Source organism: Drosophila sulfurigaster, chromosome X, assembly GCF_023558435.1.
Source record: "Drosophila sulfurigaster albostrigata strain 15112-1811.04 chromosome X, ASM2355843v2, whole genome shotgun sequence".
NCBI classification, from domain to species: domain Eukaryota; kingdom Metazoa; phylum Arthropoda; class Insecta; order Diptera; family Drosophilidae; genus Drosophila; species Drosophila sulfurigaster.
The window spans coordinates 25,699,776-25,724,556 of NC_084885.1; the positions used below are offsets into that span (position 1 = coordinate 25,699,776).

Sequence of the window (24,781 nt, forward strand, 5' to 3'; positions counted from 1 at the left end):
TTCCATTTCTCATTTTCATAGATTTTTCGTGCATTTTTTTTTTTAGTTTTATTTTATTTTTTTTTTCGTTTTTTATATATATAAACAAGAATCAAAGCGTAATGTGCACTTAATGCATTTTGCTTTGCTTCACACATATCAAAGTTATTTCCATTGTTTGTTGTTGTTTTTGTTTTTCATTTACTTCACTTAGGAAAATAAAATATATATATATTAATTATGTTTCATTTAGTGTTATTATTATCATATTATCGTATTATATATTATATAATTTTCTCAAAAATAGGGTCTTGCAAAACAAAAAACTTAATGTAGAAAATCAGAAACAGCTTTCAAATACGTTCTCTCGCCTTGACTTGATATACTTCTTCAACTTCTTTTTCTTCATCGCTTTCATTATGAATGTTGCTTTTGTTTTTCCATTACGCTTTTATGTTGCATTCTCACTTCATTTTTTTTGTTGTGGTTCACGTTCTTTTTTTGCAAATTTAAGAAAATATATATATGCGTGTTTTTGTATATACATATATATCGAGAAATATATATATATATATGTGTGTGTGGGTGGAGGCGTGTGAGAGTGTGTGTATGTATATATATTGTATATAATATACGCGCGAAAATTAATAATTAATTCAACATTGTTTTATATATACTATATAACTAATATGTACTGTATATATGTTGTTGCTGTTGCAGTTGCTGTTGTCGCTGTTGTTGCTTTCTTTATAGCACATTTGCAGTGGCTGTTCTCTAATCATTTTCGTCGTCGCTTTTATCTTTTAGGAATTGTTGCACGTAGCTGTAGCTGTTGTTGCTGTTGCTGTGAGTGTTGCATGTGTGTGTGTTGCTTTTGTGTACAATTGTGTGTAAGTGTTGCTATTTGTTTTTTATTTATTGTTGCTTGCCGTTGTTGTTGTTGATGTGGCTGTTGTTGTCGTTGCTTCGATGGCAGCTGTTGTTGTTATATTGTTAATATTGTTGGTTCGCTGTTGTTGATGCTAATGACTGGTTGCTGCTGTTGTCGCCGCTTAGGCAAAGCCAAATCCTTCGGAGCACTCGTGTATGGCTTTGAGCAAACAGCTACGCAACTTGTCATACGATTTGTACATGGGCAGATCCAATTGATTGAAGCTGAAAAGCAACGAAAAAAGAGATAATTAAGTAAATCGCATTGCTAAGACCGCCTCAATTAACTTACCAGGTGTGTGCGCAGGGCAAACGATCTGTGGAGCGATCGTCGCGATGGATCTGGAACTTTTGAATACCATTCATGCCCTCCAGCGAGCCAAAGCCCTGCAGTGGCACCTTCGAAGTGCCCGTGACAAATTGCAAGAACTTGGCGCGATCCGCTTGATCAAAGCTGCGCAAAGCGCGCCAGAACCATTGAATCTGTGAATAAAGAAAGAAAGAAATGTATTATATACAGTACAGAATATTATAATAGATAGTATAGTATTGTATTGTTTAGTATAATATAGAATAGTATAGAAACAAATTTAGTTTAGTATAGTAGAATATAGTATATGATATAGCATAGTATTATATAGTACAGCAAAGTATAATACAGTATATATATACAGTATTTTATTATTGTATATTATATAGTTAGAGATTATAGTATATAGTAAAAGAATATTATAGAATACTATAGAAACAAATGTACCTTAGTATAGTATAAAATAGTACAGTATAATATAAAATAGTATAGAAACAAATTTAGTTTATTAAACCACAGTATAATATAGTATAGTATTATATTCTATAGTTGATAATTACCTGCGCCGATTTGGATGTGTACTTATGGTACTCGGTATTGGCCTTTAGATCTTCAATATCAATATCTGGGAGGCCGGATATGAGAAGCTCTAATTCCTGCTCGTTAAATATCGATATTAAATGCTTTGGAATAATGTCATAGAAGCCCTCCAGGAATGCGTCCAATCTGCAAAGGTAGAGGGAAGTAGGAATTAACAACCATTTCAATCGATAAAGATGGATGTCGATGGCACTTACTGCTGACGTATGGAGCCGCTCATTTTGAGCTGGCAGACGAGTTGCACGTATTCAAATTTATTCTCCTCGGTGACGGCAATGTCGCGTCCATTTGGCTTGAGATCACGGATTTGTGTGACGCCAAACTCTTGCACCTCCGTTGAAAAGGTTAGCTCATAGCCCAGCGTCGAGATATCATTCTTCATCAGATAGTCGAGTCCCTTGTAGAACTCATAGTCTTGCGATTCCATATCCGTATGCTTAACCTGTTTGCCCAAGATGTGCTTGTAAAACGAGCGAGTGAAATAGCACTCGAGCAGCTTGTTATCATGCACGGCCTTGGCTGCAAGAGCGAGAGAGATAGCATTAGCTAGTAATCGAATTAGAGTGAGACAGAGAATACGCACCTATGACACGACCGACAAACTTAAAGTAGCTCAGATGATTGGGATTGGCATGGCTGGAGGGATTGATCATGTAGGTGACGCGATCGCCCGGCGATACGCAGAACAAGGCATACATCTGATTGAAGATTTCGCGGGAGATTATCACATACCATTCGCGCAGCAAACCGCCTGCATCCTGGCCCTCCTCATCTGCAACAAGAAAAGCGGAAGCGTTTAAATAGAGATAGAGATTTAAAGTGTCAAGTTAAAGCTTCCTTCGTTACGTACCCTCAAACACAATGTAGAAGCGATTCTTCCACTCCTCGGGACCCAAGCGATACAGCACACGGAACGAGTCCTCGAACACTGTGACGCGTCGCACGCTCACCGTATGCTCCTCCCGTCGGATGCCCTCATCGAGGCGCTCCAATTCGGTTTGGAAATACTTGCGTTTCACATCAAAGTCGAGGATGCGAGTGTGATCGACGAGCACTGCAAATGGACCGTCCGATAGATGCGTGGAAGATTGACGTAGGATTTGATTGAGCACCGTGCGATGTTTCTCCGCAAATTGCAGGAATTTCTGGCGATCTTGTTTCAACTGACGCTCGTGCGCTGTCAGCACCACAGACGATGAGCTCGATGTGCTTGTTGCCGCATCCTGAAGACGGGATTCATCTGGCAGAATGAGAGAGAGAAAAGTATTAGTAGGATAAACTATTAGTCATAGTCATTAAAAGGCTACACAGCTTAAATTCCGCTAACTGTCTCAATTGGGATTGCAAAAATAAACAGCTAGCTAAGCGAAAATATGCTAAGTGAAGTGAGCAAGTGAGCTTGCATTATTTTTGACTGTAGACATAAAGCGAATGTGGCGCTTAAGTTCAGACTTTAAAAGCAACAAGGGAATATTTCTGAATGTGGTCTTTAAGTGAAAAACCTTTAAATCCAACAAAAGGAACGTATCTAGGTTTTCGTTGCATTTTAATGAGATCTCGTTTTAAGTGTCTGTCTAGGCTCAAATTATAGTCATAAATGTAATGTGGCATTTAAGTTAGTGTTTGTCTAAGCTAATTAAGGGCAACACAGCATTAAACAGTGTGGCGCTTAAGAGCAAAGGAGGTGAAACGTTTGCATTGAATTGAAGCACACTTTACTCACCTTCAAAGCTGGAGGAATTATGTGCCTGGCTGCTGCCATTGCTGCTGTTCGTGTCGTCCAGCTGCGGACTGTGATGCTCGGTGGCCAACGCTGGCGGCACAACGCGCAATCCACCTCCAATTCCGCCACCGGTTGAGCCACGTCCCGGCTTCTTGGGTGTGACACGATGCGAGGCATGGATGAGGAAGAACGCCTCAACGGTGGGCTGCAGCACGAGCACAGCGAACTCATCCTTGGACTCCTCCAGAGCCACCAGGCACTCGCTCAACGTGTGCCACAGCACGTCCAGACACAGAATCTGACTGAGTGTGGGTTTCGCAGCCGGTTTGCCATTACCATTGCCATTGCTACTGCTGCTGTTGCTATTGCTAGCGGAAGTCGTATCGCTGGTGTCCATGCTCGAAGCGTTCGCTTGCGGTGGCGGAGGAGGCGGTGGTGGTGGCGGTGTATCGCCAGCAATTTCAATATCCTCCTGACCAACAGCACCACCGCCAACACCAGCAGCAGCGGCTGCGTTGGCAGCCAACTCTTCGCTGTTGTTGTGACTATTTTGCAGCTCATACATGTCGCGCACCTGCATAAAGATCTTGAGAGTGCGCAGGAAATATGGCTGAGCGGATGAATTGGACATGAGTTTCTTCATCGACGGCAGCTGCAGTTCACATGTTGGTTTGGCATTCTTCGGTGCCGATATGATGACAGCCTCGGATGTGAAGCGATCCTGCATCATGCCCTCGTGGACGGTTAAATTGGACAGCAATGATGCGGAGGCGGAGGTCGAAGCGGAGGCGGCGCTGCCACTCGGTTTATTAGTGCTGCCATCCGTTTGCTGCTGTGAACTGCCGGCAACCACTTGAGGTGTTGTCGTCGTTGCCGTTTGATTATTGTAGGCGCGTATCTCGTTGAGCAGCATTTGGATGGCCTGACGCACTTCCTCCGCCAGCCCAAGTATGGCTGCCGTCAAGTACTGTATGAAGATGGCGTTCGAGGCCTGCGAGCATTGCGTCAGATTGACAATCAATTTGGTCACATTGTCCAGACCCTCGGTGGTGCCACATTGATGTGTCAGCACCTCAATCACCAGCTGCAGCTGCGAGAAGTTCTTGGCATAGATCTTGCGACGCGGCTTCGTCGACACCGGTTGCGTTGCTGCTGTCGCTGATTGTGCTGCTGACGTCGCTGATTGTCCAGCAGTTGGTGCTGCTGCCGTTGGCAACTCTTCCTCATCCTCTTCGTCATCCTCCTCCTCCTCCTCATCGTCATCCTCCTCGGTCTCTTCATCGTCATCCTCCTCGTCGCGCTCCTCTTCATCCGCCTGCTGCTGCTGTTGCTCCGGCTGCGATGCCTGCGACGTCTGTTCGACGGCCAGCGGATCTTCGGCTAGGGGATACGTTTGTATGGGCACCAGCGGTGGCATTAGCTGCTCCTCCAGTTGTGCACCAGCTCCAACCGGCTGTTGCGACTGCGGCGGAGGCGGAGGTGGTGGCGGCGGTGTTGCTTGCTGCTCCTCCTCTTTGGGCAAATCAACGCTGAGCGATGCAAGCAATTTGACCAGCATATCTGTCAAGTGCGGCGACCGACAGATCACTTTGTAGGGCAACATCTCGAGCAGTTGGCCAAATGGTGATTCGCTGAATGACAAAAAGTCACTGTTGTTCGTTTGCCACTTCCACGCAGGCTGCGAGGTGAGCGGGAATTGCGCTACGTTCGCTAAACGCACCGGCGTCTGGCGATCAATGTTGAGGACGACGTCCCAAAAGTTGTGCGCATTCGTCTGATAGGCAATGGTTGATTTGGAACTGGACGACGTCGAAGTGTTGGCGTTGGCTGCTGCCTTGGCAGCAGCTGCTTTCGATGTCGAAGGCGCCTCGTCCAACGGTGGCGTTGCTTTAAAGTTCGCTGCCTGCTGTTGCTGTTGTTGCTGCCGCTGTTGTTGATGCTGCTGCTGCTGCTGATGGAACTGATGATCGTCGAGGAAGCCACGCAAACGATTGGCAATCTGATAGCGATGATAACGAGAACGCAAATCCCCGGTTGCCGGCGCCGCTGCCGTTTCGGCTGCTTGTTGCATATTGAACACAGCGTTCAACATGCGATTGCGCGATTTCGGTTCACGATTGTAGGGCAGAAAACTGAATGGATAATGCTTGGCAAGCACAAACAACAGATCAAGGCAATTGCGCACGATCATTTGTGCTGCCTGCGGATTAATGCTAATGCTCCGTGCGCTGCCATCGTACAGACGATTGATCAGAAAGATGTTGCTCTTATACCCGAAGGCCGCATCTACACGCAATTTGAGCCATTCCGGTTTGTTGCCCGTCGCCCCGAAATTCGAATTATCCTCGTTCGTCTTCTGTATGATGCTGATCAATGCTTTCACAATCCAATCACGTGTCGGTTCGTGGTGACACAAATTCCGTATGACGCGATGCAAACGCACGCTGTTCACCTTTTGATCCTCGACGAACAAGAAGAGCAAGAGCGTGGCCAACGAGTCCGGATCGAGCAGTATATTCTCATCCTCCATCATGAGCAGGGCAAGTGGTTTGCCCGTGTTTGGCGCAATGTGATGGTGATGCACAATTGTCGTGTGCTGATGATGCTGCGGCTGTGCATTGCCACTGGCATCGTACCAAATGGCGCTGTGCCAGCGTGCCTCGTCCAGGTTCTGCAGCGTCGACTGGAAGCGTGCTACACCACAAAGATACAAAGCATTTAGTGTGGGGGAAGATCGTTTGTGATTTGAGCTTAATACTTACACAGTGCATTGGTGGGTGGATGCGCATCAATCCGTGTCCCGTTACGCGACTCCCAGTCGCGACGTAGGAACTGCGCTTCAGCGGCCAGCTCGGGTGGCAGGCTGGCAATCTGTGAGTCCTCCATGTCCGTTAAGATCTGCAAGAGAAAATGGTTTTTATTAAAGTGTGGCAAATTGATAGCTAAAACTAGACTATAAACTATGTTCATATTATTACATTTGTACCTCGCTTAACCATTGAGCGAGATAAAACTAGAAAACTATGTTTGATTATTACATTTACATCTCACTTAACGGTCTCCGTTTTCTTTGAAGATAAGAGGAACTTAGGTAAGTCTCTAGTGTCCATTGAACGATGTAAAACTAGCCTCCTAACCATGTTTGATTTATTTCATTTATATATCGCTTTTTCTTAGTTTAGGTTAGTTTTCTGAGAGATATGAGCAGCTTAGTGCATAAGCATTAAGTCTAGAGTTGGCCGTTAAGTAAGATTCTTACTTCGACAGCGGAAATTCGAATATTACTTTCTCTCATGTCTATTTATTTTTTGCATTCTTATCTCACTTAACAGTCTTAGTTTCTTTTGAATAAATTTAGAGCTTAGCACATAAACATTAAGTTGCTAGAGTGCCCATTAAGCAAGCATCCTCCTTCGTTAACTAACATTTCACTCTTACTTCTTCTCTTGTATATTTCCTTATTATCTCGCTAAACAAACTCAACTGATTGCCAAAAACCACATAGCTAAGTAAGCTAAATACATGCTAAACCTACTATTAAGCGAGATGTGTCTAAATTTGACCGCTTAAACTCGACTTTTACTTCAATTTTAGGCTATTTTGCTGTATTAAACGCACATCTCGCTTAACGGCCTCAGCTGACTCAATATAATTAGGTAGCTAAGCGAAGAGAACCTTCAGTAAACCTTACTATAATTTCACTGTGTTCTTTTAATGATTTTGAAATACTCTTTTCAATGAATTTGGATACTACATATAAAAGTGGCCGCTAAGCGAGTCACATGTGTGTCTAATTTCCGTAGTCTTTTTTTCTTACTCACCGCTTGACGCAGATTCTCGGGCAGATTTTGAAAGAATGCAGCCGTGTCGACGGGATCATCGGGATTGGCGCTCTGCGCCGCCTGACGCTGCTGCTCAATGCGCTGCTGCATCAACACCTCCGACTGAATGTTGGGCGGCAACGCGGCAAGGAATTCGGGATTGACCTCGACCAGCGAATCATGTGCAATTTGTATGGCATTCTGCTGGGCACGTTGACGTATGCGCTGCATCCGCAAATGCTCCTGTATCACCTCCTCGCGCATCTCGCTGGGCAGAGCGGCCAAGAACGATGGATCCACGCCCTCGGGCACTTCCAGATCCCCCAAAGCGGCACGCACCTCGGGACTCATGTCGGTGACAACGGCAGCCGTCGCAGCAACCGCTGCTGTGGCCCCACCAACAGCACCGGCTGTCTCACCAACTGCAGCTGCAGCGGCTGCTCCGGCATCGGCATCCGCATCCACGGTATTGGTGGCGACATCAATGGAGACTGCAGCTGCGGACAGCTCGTCCGTTTGCTGTTCCAGCGGTGCTTCGGATTGTGGCACAGTTAAAGCGGCCACTGCAGCAGCAGCTGCTTCGGCCTCCACAATATTTGCTTCAGTTGGTGTTGGCGTTGCTTGCTCAGCAACAGTTGCTGCTCCTGCTGGGGTTGTTGTTGCTACTGCTGTTGCTGTTGTCTCCTCATTGTTGCCATTATTCTCCGCCTGCTGTTGGTCGCTGGTTGCCATCAGTTGTGCGGCCAGCTCAGAGATGCTGACCGTGGGCAAGCTGCTCGGCACCGGCTGCGTATCAATTGTGGGCGATTGCACCACTGGCGGCGATTGCTCAATGGGCTCTGGCAACGCATCGATTTGCTGCTGTTGCTGCTGCTGTTGTTGTTGTTGTTGCTGTGGTTCAAGGAAATTCAGATTCATTTCCAGCGACGGTGAGAGCGGGAAATTCATATCAGCACTAGTCAAACGGACTGGCGACTCACGCCAAGCTTCATCCAGATCGCTGCCAGCCGCATTGTTGCTGCTGCCGCTGCTGCTACGCACGGTCATCGCTTGCGACAGTCGCTGCAGTCGCGCTGGCAAATCACGTTGACTGCTGCCACCCCCTCCACCTCCGCCCCCGCCGTTGCCACCGCGTCCGCTCAGTGGCACATTACGCGATATGTTCGCAAATGCGTTTCTCGCGCGACGATCCGCATTCTGCAAAGATGTAAATGTAAATATTCATACTTCAAATTGAATTTTTGATGGCTTCTTCCAACTCACATGTAGTGCCAGTAAGCCAGCAGCAGATCGATCGGCGGCTGGGAAATGCGGCACCGGCGGCAGTCGTGTTGTCGCACTTGATGGCGGCGGTGGCAACACACTGGCAAATAGCGGTGCTGCAGCAGCAGCTCCGGCTCCGCTTCCGCCGTTGCCACTACCACTGCCGTTGCCGTTGCCACCAACAAGATATGCTGGCGGTGTCTCCTGTTCGTTGGTCAAATCGATTTCGGCATATATATTGTAGATGCCCTGACGTCCAAGAAGGCGCGATGGATTGTGACGCTGACGTGGACGCAGTTGCTCCACCAAATCGCCAGCAGCTGAGCGAGACATAGAGAGAGAGAGAGGGAATCAATAACGATCTTGAATCAAAGCAGAACAGTGCAGTATTACTCTTAAATATAGCGTTAAACTACCAAATGATATATTTGGTATATAAGGTATAAAATATACTAAGTGATGGACAGACAGATATAAAATTAATAGACAGACAAAATGCAACAATATGCCGAATGGTGTATTTGGTACATTGATATACTACCATATTCAAAATATACCAGATTATCAACCAAAATGATGTATTTTGAATGTGTATACCAAATATATCAATGAATTCCCTTAATTTAAATACGTAATATTTTAAGTCTTACTAAATGAGTTCTCTACATAATAATACGCAATATTCTAAGCTGACAATGCTGAATTTTAGGTTAAGATACAACTTTTTGGTGACTTATACCTAATTATTGGCGTCATTTACCATATTTAGATGTGTATAATATATATGGACTGATTTAGCATGTTTACTTATTTTAACTTTGTGCTGAGCAATGTTTTTTAAATATTATCGAAATTCAGTTTCCTAAATTCGCTCTCCAAAATATGCAAAATCCGAGGTGAAACCCCTCAGCTAACTCTTATCTGTAGTGGTGTCCAAAAAGGAGCAACTTACATGCTGTGGCTGGTATTGGATAAATGTTGCTGCCGCCGCTGCTCATCAGTGTCTGTTGAATGATGCTGTTTGCTGAGACCATGCTGCTGTCGCTGCCTGTTGCTGGTGGCGGCGGCGATGGTGTCGACGCCTCTGTTGTGGCTGCTGCTGCTGTTGTTGTTGCTGTGGTTGTTGTTGTGGCCAAGGAGGCGGCATTCACAAACTGCATTGAGGGTATCAGTCGTGGAATTGAACTGCGGAAATTGTTTGTTGCCGTTGGCATTGTATTTCCCATTGTTGTTGTCGGAGTTGTCACTTGTGACGCGGGCGATGAGGCGGGTGTTGCTGCTACGGTTGGTGTATTGTGTGGCGTTGTTGCCGCTGTTGTCACCGCTGCACCCGCCGTTGTTGTGATCCCGGCATTGATGCCCAGCGCACTTGCCGGCACTGGCGCAATCACTCCACCACTGCTGCTCGATGTTGTTGCTGTGGTGGTGGCAGCGGATGCAGCCGATGTTGCTGCGGTTGCAGCCGCGGCTGCTGCGGCGGCCGCCTGACGACTGGCCTCCTCCTGTTTGCGCTGCTGATGCGCCGCCTTCAGCTCCTTGATCAGATGCGGCAGCAGAAAGTGCGCCGCATAGAGGCAGGCATCCGTCTGGCTTTCCATGTCCAGTGCTTTGGCCTCCTCCAGCCACCAGTGCAGTGCTGCAGAATGGCAAAAACCAGGTTAGAATCAAAGGCAATACAAAAATCAACATTTTTCTTCATCGAGAAATTAGTTTACTCTAATCTACCAAGTGTTGAGTATTTAAATTCTGTTTCAAAATATATGACACCACAAAAATTATCCTTAAAATTGCATTTATAGATTGCAAAGCAAACTATCACGCTTAGCGGCCTTTTTGTTTTATCGAATTTGCTACCTAATAAGAATACTTTAATACAAACATTGCATTAGCGCGTTATTTTATCGCTTAAGAACACAAAAATATCCTGAAAAATTGAATAGCAAATTATTTTTCCCTCACTTGACAATTTTTCGCTTTAGAGCCAATTGTTGAAGTCTTTCTTTTGTGCCTTAAGCCAAGTTCGTCAAGTGATTAACTGCCTCAAATGCATCCTAAATTGAACTAGCATTAATTTCATGTTTTATCTTTAAGTCATGTAAAAGTGTATAGCATACTAATTTGCAGTTATCCTAAATTAAACTAGCATTAATTTGATTCTTTATCTCATTGTTGTATCTGAAGTATTGTGGCCCTTAAGCGAGTTGAGAGTATAGTATAATAACTTATAAATTAAATGAAACAAACTAGAATTCTTTTAAGTATTGATGCTGTTAACTGATTAGTTAACAGCATAATGTGCCTAACTGTCTTGCATAATTTGGCCCAACAAATGCGGGCAGTTGTCATACAAATGCAATTAATATAAACTAGAATAAACTTGAATTCAAATTTAGGCCGTTAACTGAGGTGTGTTTAGAATACTAATTTGCAGTTATCTTTAAAGTGCAAAAAGCTAGAATTCTCTTTTCTCAAATAAGTTGTGCAGTTATCCTAAATAAACTTGCTATCTAATTTAGGCTGTTAACTGAGATGTGTTTAGGATACTAATTTACAGTTATCCTTAAAGTGCATTTGACATAAATGAAGTGAAAAAAGGATAGAATTCTCTTAATTTTTCGCCCAATAAATTGTGAAGTTATCCTAAATAAACTAACTATCTAATTTAGGCGGTTAAACGAGTTACCAGATAGTCTGGCAAATATAACTAATAACGGAAAATGAGAGTAGTCTTTTCTCTCCGTTGTTTCTGACACTCACCATCCTGTGTGAATATCTCCATTTGTGTCTCCTCCGTGGGATTCTGGTGTGTGGGCATGCAGACGCAATACTGCTGATCCAAGTAGAGCAGCCGCCGTCGCACGCCGTTCGTGCAGAGTGTGTTGTTATTGTTGGGATGATTGCCAGCGGCCGAGTTGCCCGCTCCGCCAGCTGCACCATTGCCAGCCGCTCCGCCATTGACCGCACCAGCGGCTGCAGCGGGCGGCTGTTCGTCCAGCAGGTTGCTCATATTGGGATTACCGACAGCAGCGTTGCCCCCGCCTCCTCCGCCGCCGCCAGCATTGCGTTCCATTTGGATGATGGCGGGCGGCAGGAATGCGTTGACATTGACATCGGTCGCATTGCCGCCGGCGCCGCTGCCAATGAAATTAAAGTCCGGTGCCATCCACGAGTCCGACGACGAACGCAACGCGGCTGCCACCGAATTGGCTGACGCCGAATTGCCACCGCCGCCGCCTCCTCCGCCACGTGTTGAGCCACCGGCAGCACCAGATGATGAGGCAACACCAGAGACGCCGCCTCCACCGCCACCGCCATTGACATCAATATCGAGGGGCAGGGCAATCGAGCTGTTCATGCGCACACGAAAACTGGCCGATGATTGCGGCATCACATGACTGCTGCTGTCGCCACCCAAGCGTTCGTACAGATAATTGTTGGCCTCCCGGGTCGCTTCGTCCATGCCCCGAGAGTGATGATCGCTGCCATCGAGACGAATGCCTCCGATCAAGCCGCCATTCGTTTCGATGGCCGCACTGCGACGCGGACGATTATTGGAATTGGCTGCAGCCGATGATGGAGCCGATGAGCTGCCGCCATTTACTTGGGCCAACACCTGATCGATGAGGGCCACATCGTTGGCTGCCTGGGCGACCGTTGACTCAACATCATCGACATCGTCGTCCTCATCATCGTCGTCGTCCTCCTCATCGTCATCGTCCTCGGCATCCACATCCTCATCGTTCGATGCTGTTTCGGATGACTCGGGTTCATAGATGTGATCGAAGACTTCGATGAATTGTCGTGGTCGCTCCTCATCCACATCCGTTTCGCTGTGCTCATCGACATCCTCATCGGCAGCGTCGTCATCATCATCATCGTCATCGTCGTCCTCCTCCTCGGCGTTGCGTTCATCGTTCTCCGTTGATGCCTCCGAATCGGAGTCCGAGGTGCTCACATCACCCAACAGCGAAGCGTTCATCTCACGCGTCGTACGCACGACAGCCGGCGGAGGTCCGCCCGTATCGGAGGATGTGGAGGCACCATCGCTGCCACCGCCACCACCGCTGCCGCCACCGCTGGCCGCATCGTTTACCACCACCGCATTGCCGGCCACCGAGGCATTGTTGCCACCACCGCCGACGCCTCCGCCGCCACCAACGACATCCACATCGACGGAGCTGCTGTTGCGCAATCGCGGATCACCAATATTTCCAGGCGTTGCACTTCCACCGCCTGCTGCATTGCTGCCATTCTGTTGGGCGGCCGTGGAAGCTCCCGAGCTGCCGCTGGCATTGCCATTGTTGCTGCCACCGGCGTTGCCATTGCCTCCGCTTCCAGTTCCCCCTGCGCCTGTGCTGCTGTTGCTGCGCGATGTCAGGAACAAGCCTTCGCATTGCAGGAAATCGTCCCACAGCTGATCGAAATTGAGCACCGGTCGCACACCACCGCCACCGCCACCGCTAGCAGCAGCTGCCGAGCCACCGGGAGCGCTGCCTGTGGCAGCTGTTGTTCCTGCGGCTGCCGCTGCAGCGACTTGAGCCGATTCGACGCCATCGGTGACATTGCTGCGCTCATCGACCACATCGATGACAGCCGCATTGTTGCTGTTGCTGCTGCTACCGCCACCCATAATGCCGGGTGCATTATTCTCAGCTGCCACAGCACGGGCAACCGCAGCGGCTGCTGCCGCAGATGCCACAGCCGATGATCTCGATTCGGAGATTGAGCCGCCGCCGCCGCCAAGGGGCGGCACCGAATCCTCCGAATCGACAGCCATCTCATCCGAATTGAAGATGAACTCAAACGTGTGCCGACGATCCGACAACACGTTCCTTATGATATCGCGCAGCACATGCTCGCTGCCAATGCCATTCGTTCGCTCCACAGCCGCACTCACTGCGGAACGTGCCGCCAGACGTGGATACAGACGTCGATTGATGATCGCGCTCACCGTATTGGAGCCGGCTAAGCCATTGCCATTGCCTCCGGCGCTGCCGTTGCCATTGTTGGCCGCATTGCCGCCGGAATTGGCGCCGCCAAAGAGTATACGCTTCGACCCGAGCGTTGTTGTGGCCACATTGAAGCGCAGCAGAATCTCCATGGGACGCAGAATGGCGCCCAGGGTGCTCAGCGTATTGTGATTGGATAGATCCTTGTACTGTGCCACCTTGGTCAGATAGGTCATGACACCCTGACGCAACAGCACCCGGTACATCGTGTTGCGATGCATGTGCACTTTGTCGTAGAGCATCGGGGATTCAATCAGATTGGGGAACAGGCTCATCAGCACCTGCAAACGTGTGTGCTTCTCCGCGGAATCCGGTTGAGCCAAGGCGCGTGCAACGGCCGCATGCAACTCCTCGGCAACCTGTTGCTGGACGCCCGCCTGTTGATAGCAATCGGAGAGCGAACAGAGCAGCACCCGGGCCATTGTGCTCACCTCGGGCACATGCTGACGCTGGGTGAGTGGCAGAAAACGATCGAGGAGCACCGCGAGGAACGTCTGTTGTCCACCGCTAGCCGGGGTGATCAGTGGACTATCGCTGGGCACATAGACGTGCGAGAGGAGCACTCGGGGCACCAGCGATTGATAGGCGCGTGTCGCATCCGCCAGAAGTTTGAGCAGCGTTGCACGCGACAGCGTCGGCTTCGCGTGACTGTGTGCGCTTGTCGGGATGTGCCATGTGCAACAGCAGGGTTCGAATTTGTCACCGCCACTTCCTCCGCCAGCGCCGGCAGCTTGTGCTTGAGCGTTGCCCAGATTGCCACCGGTTAACTTCTTGGCAGCGGGCGAGGGATCCTACGAGAGACATAAGAGAGTAGATTAACGATTAATGATCAACTATTTTTCTGTGTTATTTCTTATTTGTATGGTAATTTCAAGATGTGTGGCAATTATTCGGACCAGTTGAATGTGACCCCCAAAAACGGGTTGCAAGTTATTCATCTCACTTTCAGAAAGCTATTCAAATATTTACTGTATTACTGTCACAACTGTTCTTACCTCATCATCCTGGATGCCTGTTGCTCCTGCCGCGCCTGGCGGCTGATCCGGCTGCAACAATTCGGCGGCATTCAGCGGCTGTTCCGCTGCGGCGCCGCCATAGTGACAACATGGCTGGACCAGAGCCAACAAGAGCTCCTTGAGCACCGACACCGATGACTGCACAAGCGGATCATCCTTGAGATCGTCCTTGCTGCCGCTCTCCTTTGAGTCCTTTGGCGTGGCGCCCGTTCCCGTGCCAGTTGTTGTTGTCGTTGTTGATGCTGCTGCTGCTGCCGTCGGCTGTTGTCCAAATTTGGACTTGACCATGACACGTCCATCGTCGACGAGATTATTGCTATTCGCATTGATCATGTACTCGCCCTTGAGCATCTCCTTGGCGGCGGCGACAAAGATTTGCGGATCACGCGACACCGCCGTCGACACCTGGGTGAGCACATAGATGAGATCACGATGACCGACGGGCACAATGCCAGCGGCACGCATGCCCAGCACACGTTCCATGGCCTCCTGCAGCACCGGTGGCGCCTCCAACACGTGCCTCAAGATGATAATGGCATACGTGGGGAAGCCCATGAAGCTGCACGATTGCTGCAATTGGAGCAGCATACGAACACCGCCGCAGCGTATAAACATCTGGGCATTGGCATAGTTGCGTGTGAGACGAGCGCAGAGACGCAACAGGGACAATTTGGTCTCGTGGTGCAACAGCTGCGGAGGTTGCAACAACGCGACAATGCTGCCAATGATGCGATTGCAATCGAATTTACTGAGACCCACATGCTCCTCGTTCAATATGATCTTCTGCGTGCGTTTCGGGATCGCTGTTGTGGCTGTTGTTGTATTTGTGGTTGCTGTTGTTGATGTTGCAGTGTTGCTGGCAGCCGCTGCTGCGGCGGCTGCTTTGGCTGCCTTGGCAGCTGCAGCGCTCTTCTGACGCGATTTACTGCGCGTTGTCATTGCAGGCGGTGGCGGTGGCAACGGTTCGTTGCTCTCCTCAGCAGCTCCTTCCTCTGTGGTTGCTGTTGTTCCTGTTGCTCCTGCTGTTGTCTCTGCCGCTGGTGGCTCATTAAAGTTGATGAGCTGTCGCAGTGGAACCAGTTCATCCACATGCGTTGTGCCACCGCTGCCATCGCTGGCGGTGCGCACCACACGATTCAACACATTCTCCACCTTGTGCATAGCCATCGGATTCTGCAGTTGACTGATTGCCTCACAAATCTTCAACGCCGGATACACAGGACGATGGCTGCCGCTCGCCTCGCTCACTTGGGTCATGCAATTGAAGCTGACCGTGCAACGTTGCCGCCCGATGTTGATGTGCAGCCAACGCTCACCGGCAGCATAAGCGTTGCGTATCAGCTCATTGTTGGCATCCGAATACGCATTCCATTTGCCCGTCGAGGCGTCATACCAACGCCACAAATCGCTGCTCACCGCACGCATGTTCGCCTTGCGCTGCAGTATGTGACTAATGCTATCGATGGCATCGATCAGGTCCACCAGATTCTGGAGCCAACGCGGCACCGTCGCCCGTTGCTGTTGCTCCAACTGGGATTGCTCGAGCAGCCATTGGCTCATGCAATCGAGCAGCTTGACCAGCGAGACCATCGCATCCTGGGCGGTAATCGCTTCGACGAGCGGACGATGCAAGTCGCTGTAGTTCTCCTCGAGCAACAGGGTCGAGGTCTTGAGGCGCACAAACAATCGAGTCGCTGTCATGCCCGTCAAGCACTCCTCCAATCGTCCCGCCTTGGGCGTTGCTGTTCCGGTTGCGTTCGGCTCGAAGAGCTGCAGCGTGAAGTCAACCCATTGGATGATGTTGCGCACGAAATTGGTGACAAACACCTGACGATTCAGGTGATTCAAGCGACGATAGAGCACCGCTATGAGATCCGCTGCACTGTTCACCGTATCGGGTATCGCCTCCATGAACTCAAAGGCACGCGACACTGCCTCATCGCAGAAGCGATCAAAGATCAACGGTGGCATCAGCTTCAACTGGCGATAATCATACGCATTCGCTGATGACGATGATGACGCCGATGCCGAGGAGTTGGGCAACTTGCTGTTGGACGACGACGAAGACGTTTGCTGCTGCTGTTGTTGTGCCTGTTGCGACACATCCGCATTGTCCAGCGATGCTGCTCCGGTGCTGCCGGGCGTCGTTGATTCCACATCGATGTCCATGTCGCCAGCGACGGCGGTATTCGAGGCAAAGCTGCCCTGTGACAAGCTCAATGTGGAGCCACCACCTCCGGTAGTTGGTGCTGCTGTCGTTGCTGCAGCTCCTCCTCCTCCTGTGGCTTGCCCTCCTCCCAGTTGGACTTGCATTGCCTGCGTTGAATTGTATTGAATTGAATTGCCCGCCTCGGGATTGTTGAGCAAATAATCGGTTGCCTCCTCGAGCGAAGCATTATTCCGCAACGCCTCAATGATGTGATAATGACTGAAGCCCATGTCCGTCAGCGTGCGTATGTGATCCGTATTGAGTCCCTCGTCCGTGTTGCGTATGTACAGATTCTCGAATTTAATCTCCTGCATCCGGGCGTGATACCGATCGAGCAGCATCTGATGCGACTTAATCAAATGCTTCAGTATCAAGATGATCGTCTCAAACATGCTCGCCCCATAGTTCGGAATCGGACGACGACACCAGATGCGTCGCAGCGCCTGCATCGCCAGCTGATGGATGTGTATCAGATAGAACACCGGCTCAAAGGGCACATAATTTACCCGCGGACTCATTGTGTACGGCGACTCGAGCATCGCCCGTGGATTCACCATCTTTTCGAGCAGTTGCAGCCATGCGTCCAGGAATTCTCCCGTTCCCTCGGGACAATCACGTTTGTCGTCCTCGTGCGATTGCATCAGATCATCGAGTGCCGCCCACTGATCGAAGGCGAACTTTTGCGACACATTATCGAGGGAGAGTGCCCAATAGAACATCTCGAAGAAGGCCTTTAAACCGTTTTCTGCGCAAAACTGCGAGATCATCAGATGGAAAGCGCTGCGTTTGTCATCGAACAACATCGGACCGGTGAAGCCCACCGAACAGATGAGGAACGTCAGCTTGAGCTTCGGCACCGGCTTGGGCAGAATGCTCTCGTGGCTGAAGCCATTCACCAGTATGGAGCTCAGGATGCGGGCAATTTCACGCGCCTCGGGGCTAGGAACTTTGTTAATGTTGCTAATCATATCATTGATGCGTCGCTGACGCGTTTGCGGCGATCCCACCGACAGCTTGACGAGTGTACCGAGCAGCTCGGCGAGAGCGCGTCCTAGACGCGAACTGGCCGCCAGCAGGGATTTGATGTAACGAAACTGCTCCTCGGGTGTGTATTTCGTGCGAAATTCGGCAGCACGTTCCAGTTTCCGGGAGAGTTCCGCCTCGGTTAGGGGATCGGCGGTGCCAGCTGCGGCGGACATTTGTGCGGCAATCTCATCCCAAATGAGATCCGGATGCTGAGTGGGCTCATCCGAGCAGAGATTTAACAGTATGGTGCTCTCCCACACCAACGATATGTAGAGTTGAACGAGTTGTTGCAACAGTTGAACGCCCGTCTCACGTTGGGCGCCCCAACGCTTAAGGAGCACCGTGCGCATCTCGGTCGATGCATTGCGACACAAGTGCACCAACATCACCACATAACCATGGACAAAGCTCATGTTGTGCAAGATCGGTGTATAGTTGGCATTCGAGAAGCCATCCTCGAGTCGCTGACAACACACAAGTTCAGCGAGCAACACACTTCCGCCGGGAAAGGTAAAGTGCTTGATCAGTGGCTTCAGCTGGGCCACAATGTTCGCCAGCTGACGCAGCGCAACGTCCAGGACTTTGGTCTCTTGTGCCTGGCTCAAGATCGCTTTGCACACATTCGCCACCGCCTGGGAGGTGGTGGAAACGGGCGAATCGACGGGCAGATTGGGCAGCGAGAGTAGCTGCAAGATGGGTGTGAGGCCATCCTTTTGGACGAACTCACGGCAATGATCGCCATTGGGACTGTTACTGAAGATCGCCTCGATGAACTTCATCACGTTCAGTATGTAGTCAATCAATGGTATGGCTTCACGTTCCGGTTGCGGTGTTGTTGGCGCTGCCACAGCGGCAGCCACAGTTGTTGTTGTTGCTGTGGGAGTTGCAGCTGTTGCTGTTGTTACTGCAGTGGCAGCTGTTGCTGTTGTGGTCGCTTGTGCCGGTTGTTGCTGTTGAGCTGGTGTTGCTTGCGCTGTCGCTGTTGCTGCTCCCGCTGCTGTTATGGTTGCCGCTTGCTGTTGACGATTGGCTCCAGGCGACACGCGTTGCTGCTGTTGTTGTTGTTGCTGCTGCTGTTGTTGTTGCTGTTGCTGCTGCTGTTGGGATGCCGAACTCATTTCATCGTCATCGTCATCATCATCACCGCTGCTATCATTGTTATCGGCAGCACTCTGCAACACCGGCCCGGCAGCCACCATCACCATGGCGGAGGGCGAAGGCGTCGATGGCGCTGCGCTGTGTGCGGCACTCGTTGAGCTGCTCTCCTTGTTGGCGCGCCAGCAAATGAAACTGGGATCGGAGCCGAGACGCACCAGTTCGTTGAGGAGTCGGACAATCGCTTCGGTGGCATCGGCACGCAAATACGGATGATGCTTGATCAAATCATCCATGGCGTTGCCCAAATTTGTGGCCGTATCACCCAACGGATCCGAGCTGCGACGACGACGCATTGCGACCAAATAATCCGGCGATAGCAGCACCTTCAACACCTTGTCAAACGGATCGTACGATAGGAATTCAAAGAGACCGCGTTCGTTCAAGCACAGCGCTGAGAATACATTCGGCAGCGAGCCAAGAACTTCACGTGTTGCGGGCACATCCTTTTGCAGCAACGCCTTTAGCATGACACTGGTGATGCCCAAGTCCTGCAGGGATGAGAGCAACGATGGTTCGTTGAAGACGTAAACGGTGACCACATCGGTGGCGAGCAGAAACAACGATGGACCATAATACTCCGCATTGGCGATAATGTGACGCAGCGATTGCGTTAAGCTCGTCTCCATGATGTTGCGCATATTGCTGAAATGCGCATGATCCTGTATGCTCTTCTTGAGGAAATTCAGCATTGATTTGAGCAGCGCCGCACGCTGTGTCACACACGAGGGCTTCTTCGGCTGCAGGCTGCTTGGCAGCTGCGTGGATAGCTCTGCTTTGCGCTCGGCCAGCGGTCGGGCATAGTAACTGTTTGCCGGATATTGAACGACACGTTCCGGTGTCGCCTCAGTTGCTCCTGAGGCGGCTGCTCCGCCAGCAGCTGCATCACCAGCTGCAGCCGCATCCAAGTTGCGTGCTCCACCAAGATCCAGCCAACTGGCTGACGCAGCTCCACCTGCCGCAGCATTGCCAGCGCCTCGTTGTTGTTGTGCATCGTTCTCCATGAAAGCACGATAGGCACGTTGGGCGTGCTCGCTGGCATCGCTGCTGGAATTGTCACGACGCGGCGATGCACTGCCGCTGGCCACCGATGCATTCTCGGTGGCCGCATCATCATCATCGGCCTGCTCCAATGAACTATCCAGCTTATCATTCATTCCGTGCTCATCGCGCAGCGTCGACTCTTTGAGTGTGATGCCAATTTCGGCGAGGGCGCGACAACAGCTCTTAATTTCCTTTTCCAAACGATCGATGAACACATTGAGACCGTTATTCTGATGGAAACGCGCAATGTCAATGTTCGTAATCAAATCAATAACGCGCACAGCGCGTGTCACAAATGTGATGTGCTCCAGATCAACACCAGGCCAGCTGATGACACGCAACAGTGACTGCATCATCCCGCTTTTAACCAGCGCCGAGCCGCCCAGCTCATAGCTGGCCAGATGATACAACAGCGAGAAGAGCGATGTGGCCAAGATCAATGGATAGCGTTCGGTTAATCCGTGTGTCGTCAAATTATCAATGCAATCGCGCACCAGCAATGGCAATGTGCCGCCTTGACGCTCTGCGCCAGTGTAGTGCACAATCTTCATTAAACGGGAGCCAGCTCTAAAAAAAAACCGAAACAGGAAAAAGGAATTTTAGCAAAACAAAAAAAGAACAATTTAGTAGCAGCGTTTTAGCCTGAAGGTCTTAGTCGCTCTAGCTGATCTCATTTCAATAAAGAACTGTAATCATTATTTCAATTCTAATAGTTGCAGCAAAGTTTTACTTTACCAACCTAACTAACTATAGTTGCAAATCTACTGCAAAATAATGCCAATATCAAGACAAATAAGTTCATTTAAGTAATAGCAACTAGCCAAAAATCAATTCTAACTGCCAAATTGAATTCTCATGTAAACATCAACTTGAATTTTAAAAACTGTGCAAAAACTTACTACCTAATTTCTTTGCACTATTCATTTAATTTGTAAGTTGCCAAACAATGAGTAAATACATAAATGCTATCCTAAATCACCATTTCAAATATTTACTAACTACTGATTTCAAATCTCTATAAACATTTATGATTCTAACGCTTGTAAGATGATCTTCTGACAATCTTACAACTTATTCCACATTATATAACTCTTCAATTTGGTACCGCTAACTCGTAGAATCCCATAGATGGTATGTTTCTAGGCACAAACAGACGAAACCAGAACTCACCGTGGCACACTGGGATTCCGATCAAAGTGGAGCATCGATGTGAGCGTGCGCAACACGGCAGCGCGTATCTCCACCAGATGGACATCCTCCTTGTCAATCAATTCGCACAGCTCCTCGCCAAAGCCAGCGTAGAGCACCTTATCGGTGTTATCCTGCAGTGCGTTCGAATAGATCAGAATGGAGACAGCTTGCAGGCGAGCCTGAACGAACTGCAGCCGCAGTTTGTAATCGTTGAAGCCACAGATGAGGCGCACACGATGCGCAATACGCATTTTGATGGCCTCACTCGGTTTTGAGATCTGGCCGGCAATGGTTTTGATAACCTCGGGCGCGGCCGCTTTATGACATAGATCCATCATGTCCGGTATTTCCAGCTGTGCGGCATGACCATGCTCATCCACATAATCGATGCACAGCTGATAGAGAAACTCCAATTTGGGTTCGACAATGCAGCAATCCTTAAGCGACAAGCCATAGTTTGGATCGCCCCAGCGCTAAATACAAATGTAAATGTTATCGATAACTTGTGTAGAATAGTATATAATCGATAACTCACCTCGGCTATGTTGAACAGTTTGACAATCAGCAATTCCTTTTTTTCGAATGGCAAGCGCGGTATGAAATTACTGCGCTTCGAGAACATGTACAGCAAATTGAGCACGGCGAGGACAATGTCCATGTTCTGTGATGACAGTAGCTGCGTCAAATGCTCAATTGAATTGTACAAATGGCGCGAGAACGAATGCTCAATAAGCAATGTGGTGAAATTCAGCACATGCAGCAGCAACGTAACATCCTAGAAGAGCGGAAATTTCAATTCGATAACGATAACGATATTGATAAATTGATAATTGCACGTGCATGTGATGATGCACACTCACCGTATTCAGAAATGTTGTGTCGCATTGCAGGACAAACTCATTGGCATTAACATGTCGTGCTGCCTCCTCGAGAATTTTATCGAAACGATCGAGTATTTCGATCCAATGATATAGCTCACATTTGCCATAGATCCACACGTGCACCGTGTCCAGAAACTCAAGGAGTTCGGCACGTGTGCGTCGTTTGGTCAGCTCATCGATTAATTCGCGACATTCGGCTGTCAGCTCCGAGGAGCCTTTTTTCAATTTCACCGTATCCACTTTCATGGCTGCTGCTGCTGCTGACGACGTCTGCTGCGACTGCAGCGGCTGCTGCTGCGTCAGCTGCCGACGCCGCCGTGCGTTTGCGGTTGCTTCAATCAAGTTGCCAGTTGTGTTTTTGTATTTTATCGGGCTTTTTGATTATTATATTTATGTATATATATATATATATATATATATATATGGTTAATATATATGCGTACGAGTTGGTAATTATTTGCAATGCATCAAGTTTTTTATTTATGTTGTTTTTTTTTCTATTATACGTCGTTGATATCTTCAATAAACTGCAATGACAAAAAAGGAAACGAGCAAGTCATAAATAAATTCTTACTGAAAATGCGTAATTATTGTATTGCAACACTCAATGAAACGCACAATGAAATCTCGTAAAAAAAAAGAACAAAAACAAAAAGAAGAAAACTAATAATCAAAAATAACAAAATAAAAATTCAATTTTGACAGCACATTAAACTCAAACGAAATGAAATTAATGCGAAAAGTCGTCAGCTGTGGCGAGCGACGCGACGACAACGACGCGACGTCGACGACGACGACGAAGCGAAGACAACAACGTCGTCGCCGCCGTCGATTAACTTGAATTCGCCTCAACTGGCAGCAATAATAACAAAAACACTAAGCACACATTGCCAGCGAATTGCAACTGGCAGCAAAATGGCGAACACACGAAAAAAATATACATATATATGGAAGAACTAAAAGAAAATAGCGCGCGCGCACTAAATTAATAATTGTTATTTTCGTATTTTTTGTAATAAATTAATGTACACACACACAGCACTTGCAGAGCTTCTTTGTCAAACAAGTAATAATTATTGTGGTTGAGCAAAACGAGAGCGAGTGAGAGCAGCGCAGCAAAAGTGCAGAGTGTGAATTGCTAATGTTATCGATAAACATCAGCTGTTTTGCACCCAAACACACTCATACGCACTGTCACACACATACAAGTGTCTGCTGCGACCACCAATAAAAAGGAAAAAAATGGCAAAACGTCCATTTTAAGTTTATTTCATTTTTTCTCTTTTTTTGTATATACACACACAGACATTTTTTTTCATTTATAAAACGTGATTTCAGAGTGTTTTATTTATAACATATTTTTGGTAGTACCACTATTAACAATTTTGTAGTCAATCATCATTTAAGAAATGAGTTTGCAAAATAATGTTTATTTATTTTTTTGTTGGCCGTAACTATGTAAACCGCAACTTGTTTGTTTTCTTTACTATTCATGTGTGCGCTGCATACTTAAGAATAAACAACAACAACAATAGCAACAGCGAGTGAAGCGGAGTCGTTGGTGTCATCTTCGCCGCGACAGCAGCAGCTGCAACCACAACACAGCAAAAACGAACAAATTCGCCGAACAAAAAAACCTAGCAACAAATGTACGTGTGTGTATTGCACGAAATTCACTGCACTACAAAATTGTTGTTGCATTTTTTAGGCAAATGCCTTTGGTCACTCACGCACACACAAGCACGTCCATCTGTGTGCATGTATGTAAATGTATGAATGTGTTTAGTGCAAAACAGCCTGTATAGTCTTTTTTTATATTTCCATTTGTTTTTTACAAAAAAATTAATGGCGTTTTTTCATTTCTTCACTCTCTTCCAACACTCGCGTTTAAATACACATACACAACACACACATTTGTGTGTGAAAAAAACCCCAAAGGCACCGCAGCAATATCAAAATAATCGTGCAGTCGCAAAAAAAATTGGAAAAGTAACAAAAAGAAAAAGAGAAAAAAAAAGCAGCGATTGCCACAGCAGACCACAGAAAATGCACAGCGCCTGCATTTCGCATATAAATTGAGCAGTTACTTACATTTACATTAGAATGCAGCATATTGCTGCCTAAAGTGCTATCTTATTTGTCGATCAAAAACGTTCTTATTTTCGTTTGAACAATTTGTAATTTCAGTTTTGTAAAATTCTTTCAGCACGCACTTACACACTTATATTTATACTTTAGAAACAACACTGTAGAGGTGGAGAAACATCGATGAGAACATCGAGGCATCGATGAACTTGAACAAACATCGATGGAAACATCGATCTTTTTTCAGAGGCAAATTGTTAATAAAAATACATTTAATTATTGAATAAATTTCAATAATTGTAAATTAACGAAGACTTTACTTTCATTAAAAATAACTATTTTATTTTTTTAACAATTTTGAAATAAACAAAACGTTGAACCTGAAACCTGAAAGCCCATATAAATATACCAAAAAGTTCATAGCTCTTTACTATTGAATACCAACTGGTTCAATTGAGCTATATTACGACTCCAAATAGATATGCTTATATTAAAATATTGTTTTATTTATTATATTATATACAAAAGATGAATATTCT

General features: G+C 47.8%; 1 protein-coding gene across 1 annotated transcript; it reads right to left on the reverse strand.

The window, feature by feature from the left end:
* Positions 1-33: 33 nt before the first annotated feature.
* LOC133848522 (E3 ubiquitin-protein ligase HUWE1) lies at positions 34-24,401 on the reverse strand. The gene is made up of 17 exons (XM_062284139.1): positions 24,249-24,401; positions 22,137-22,684; positions 21,812-22,051; positions 21,256-21,749; positions 14,631-20,652; positions 11,384-14,426; positions 9,579-10,262; positions 8,627-8,946; positions 7,364-8,560; positions 6,305-6,440; positions 3,543-6,236; positions 2,670-3,059; positions 2,403-2,591; positions 2,017-2,338; positions 1,780-1,945; positions 1,202-1,392; positions 34-1,134 (listed from the first exon to the last, which is right to left on the reverse strand). The coding sequence occupies exons 2-17, from the start codon at positions 22,401-22,403 to the stop codon at positions 1,032-1,034; spliced, it is 16,458 nt and encodes a 5,485-aa protein (XP_062140123.1). The 5' UTR covers positions 22,404-22,684; positions 24,249-24,401; the 3' UTR covers positions 34-1,031.
* Between the last annotated feature and the right edge of the window lie 380 nt (positions 24,402-24,781).

Excerpts from the sequence above, each read along its gene's own strand:
- LOC133848522 (XM_062284139.1), bottom strand. The coding sequence starts at position 22,403 with ATGAAAGTGGATACGGTGAAATTGAAAAAAGGCTCCTCGGAGCTGACA. Across the intron at positions 2,592-2,669 it reads CTTCTACATTGTGTTTGAGG|ATGAGGAGGGCCAGGATGCA; the intron begins GTACGTAACGAA and ends TTCTTGTTGCAG. Across the intron at positions 1,393-1,779 it reads ACACATCCAAATCGGCGCAG|ATTCAATGGTTCTGGCGCGC; the intron begins GTAATTATCAAC and ends CTTTATTCACAG.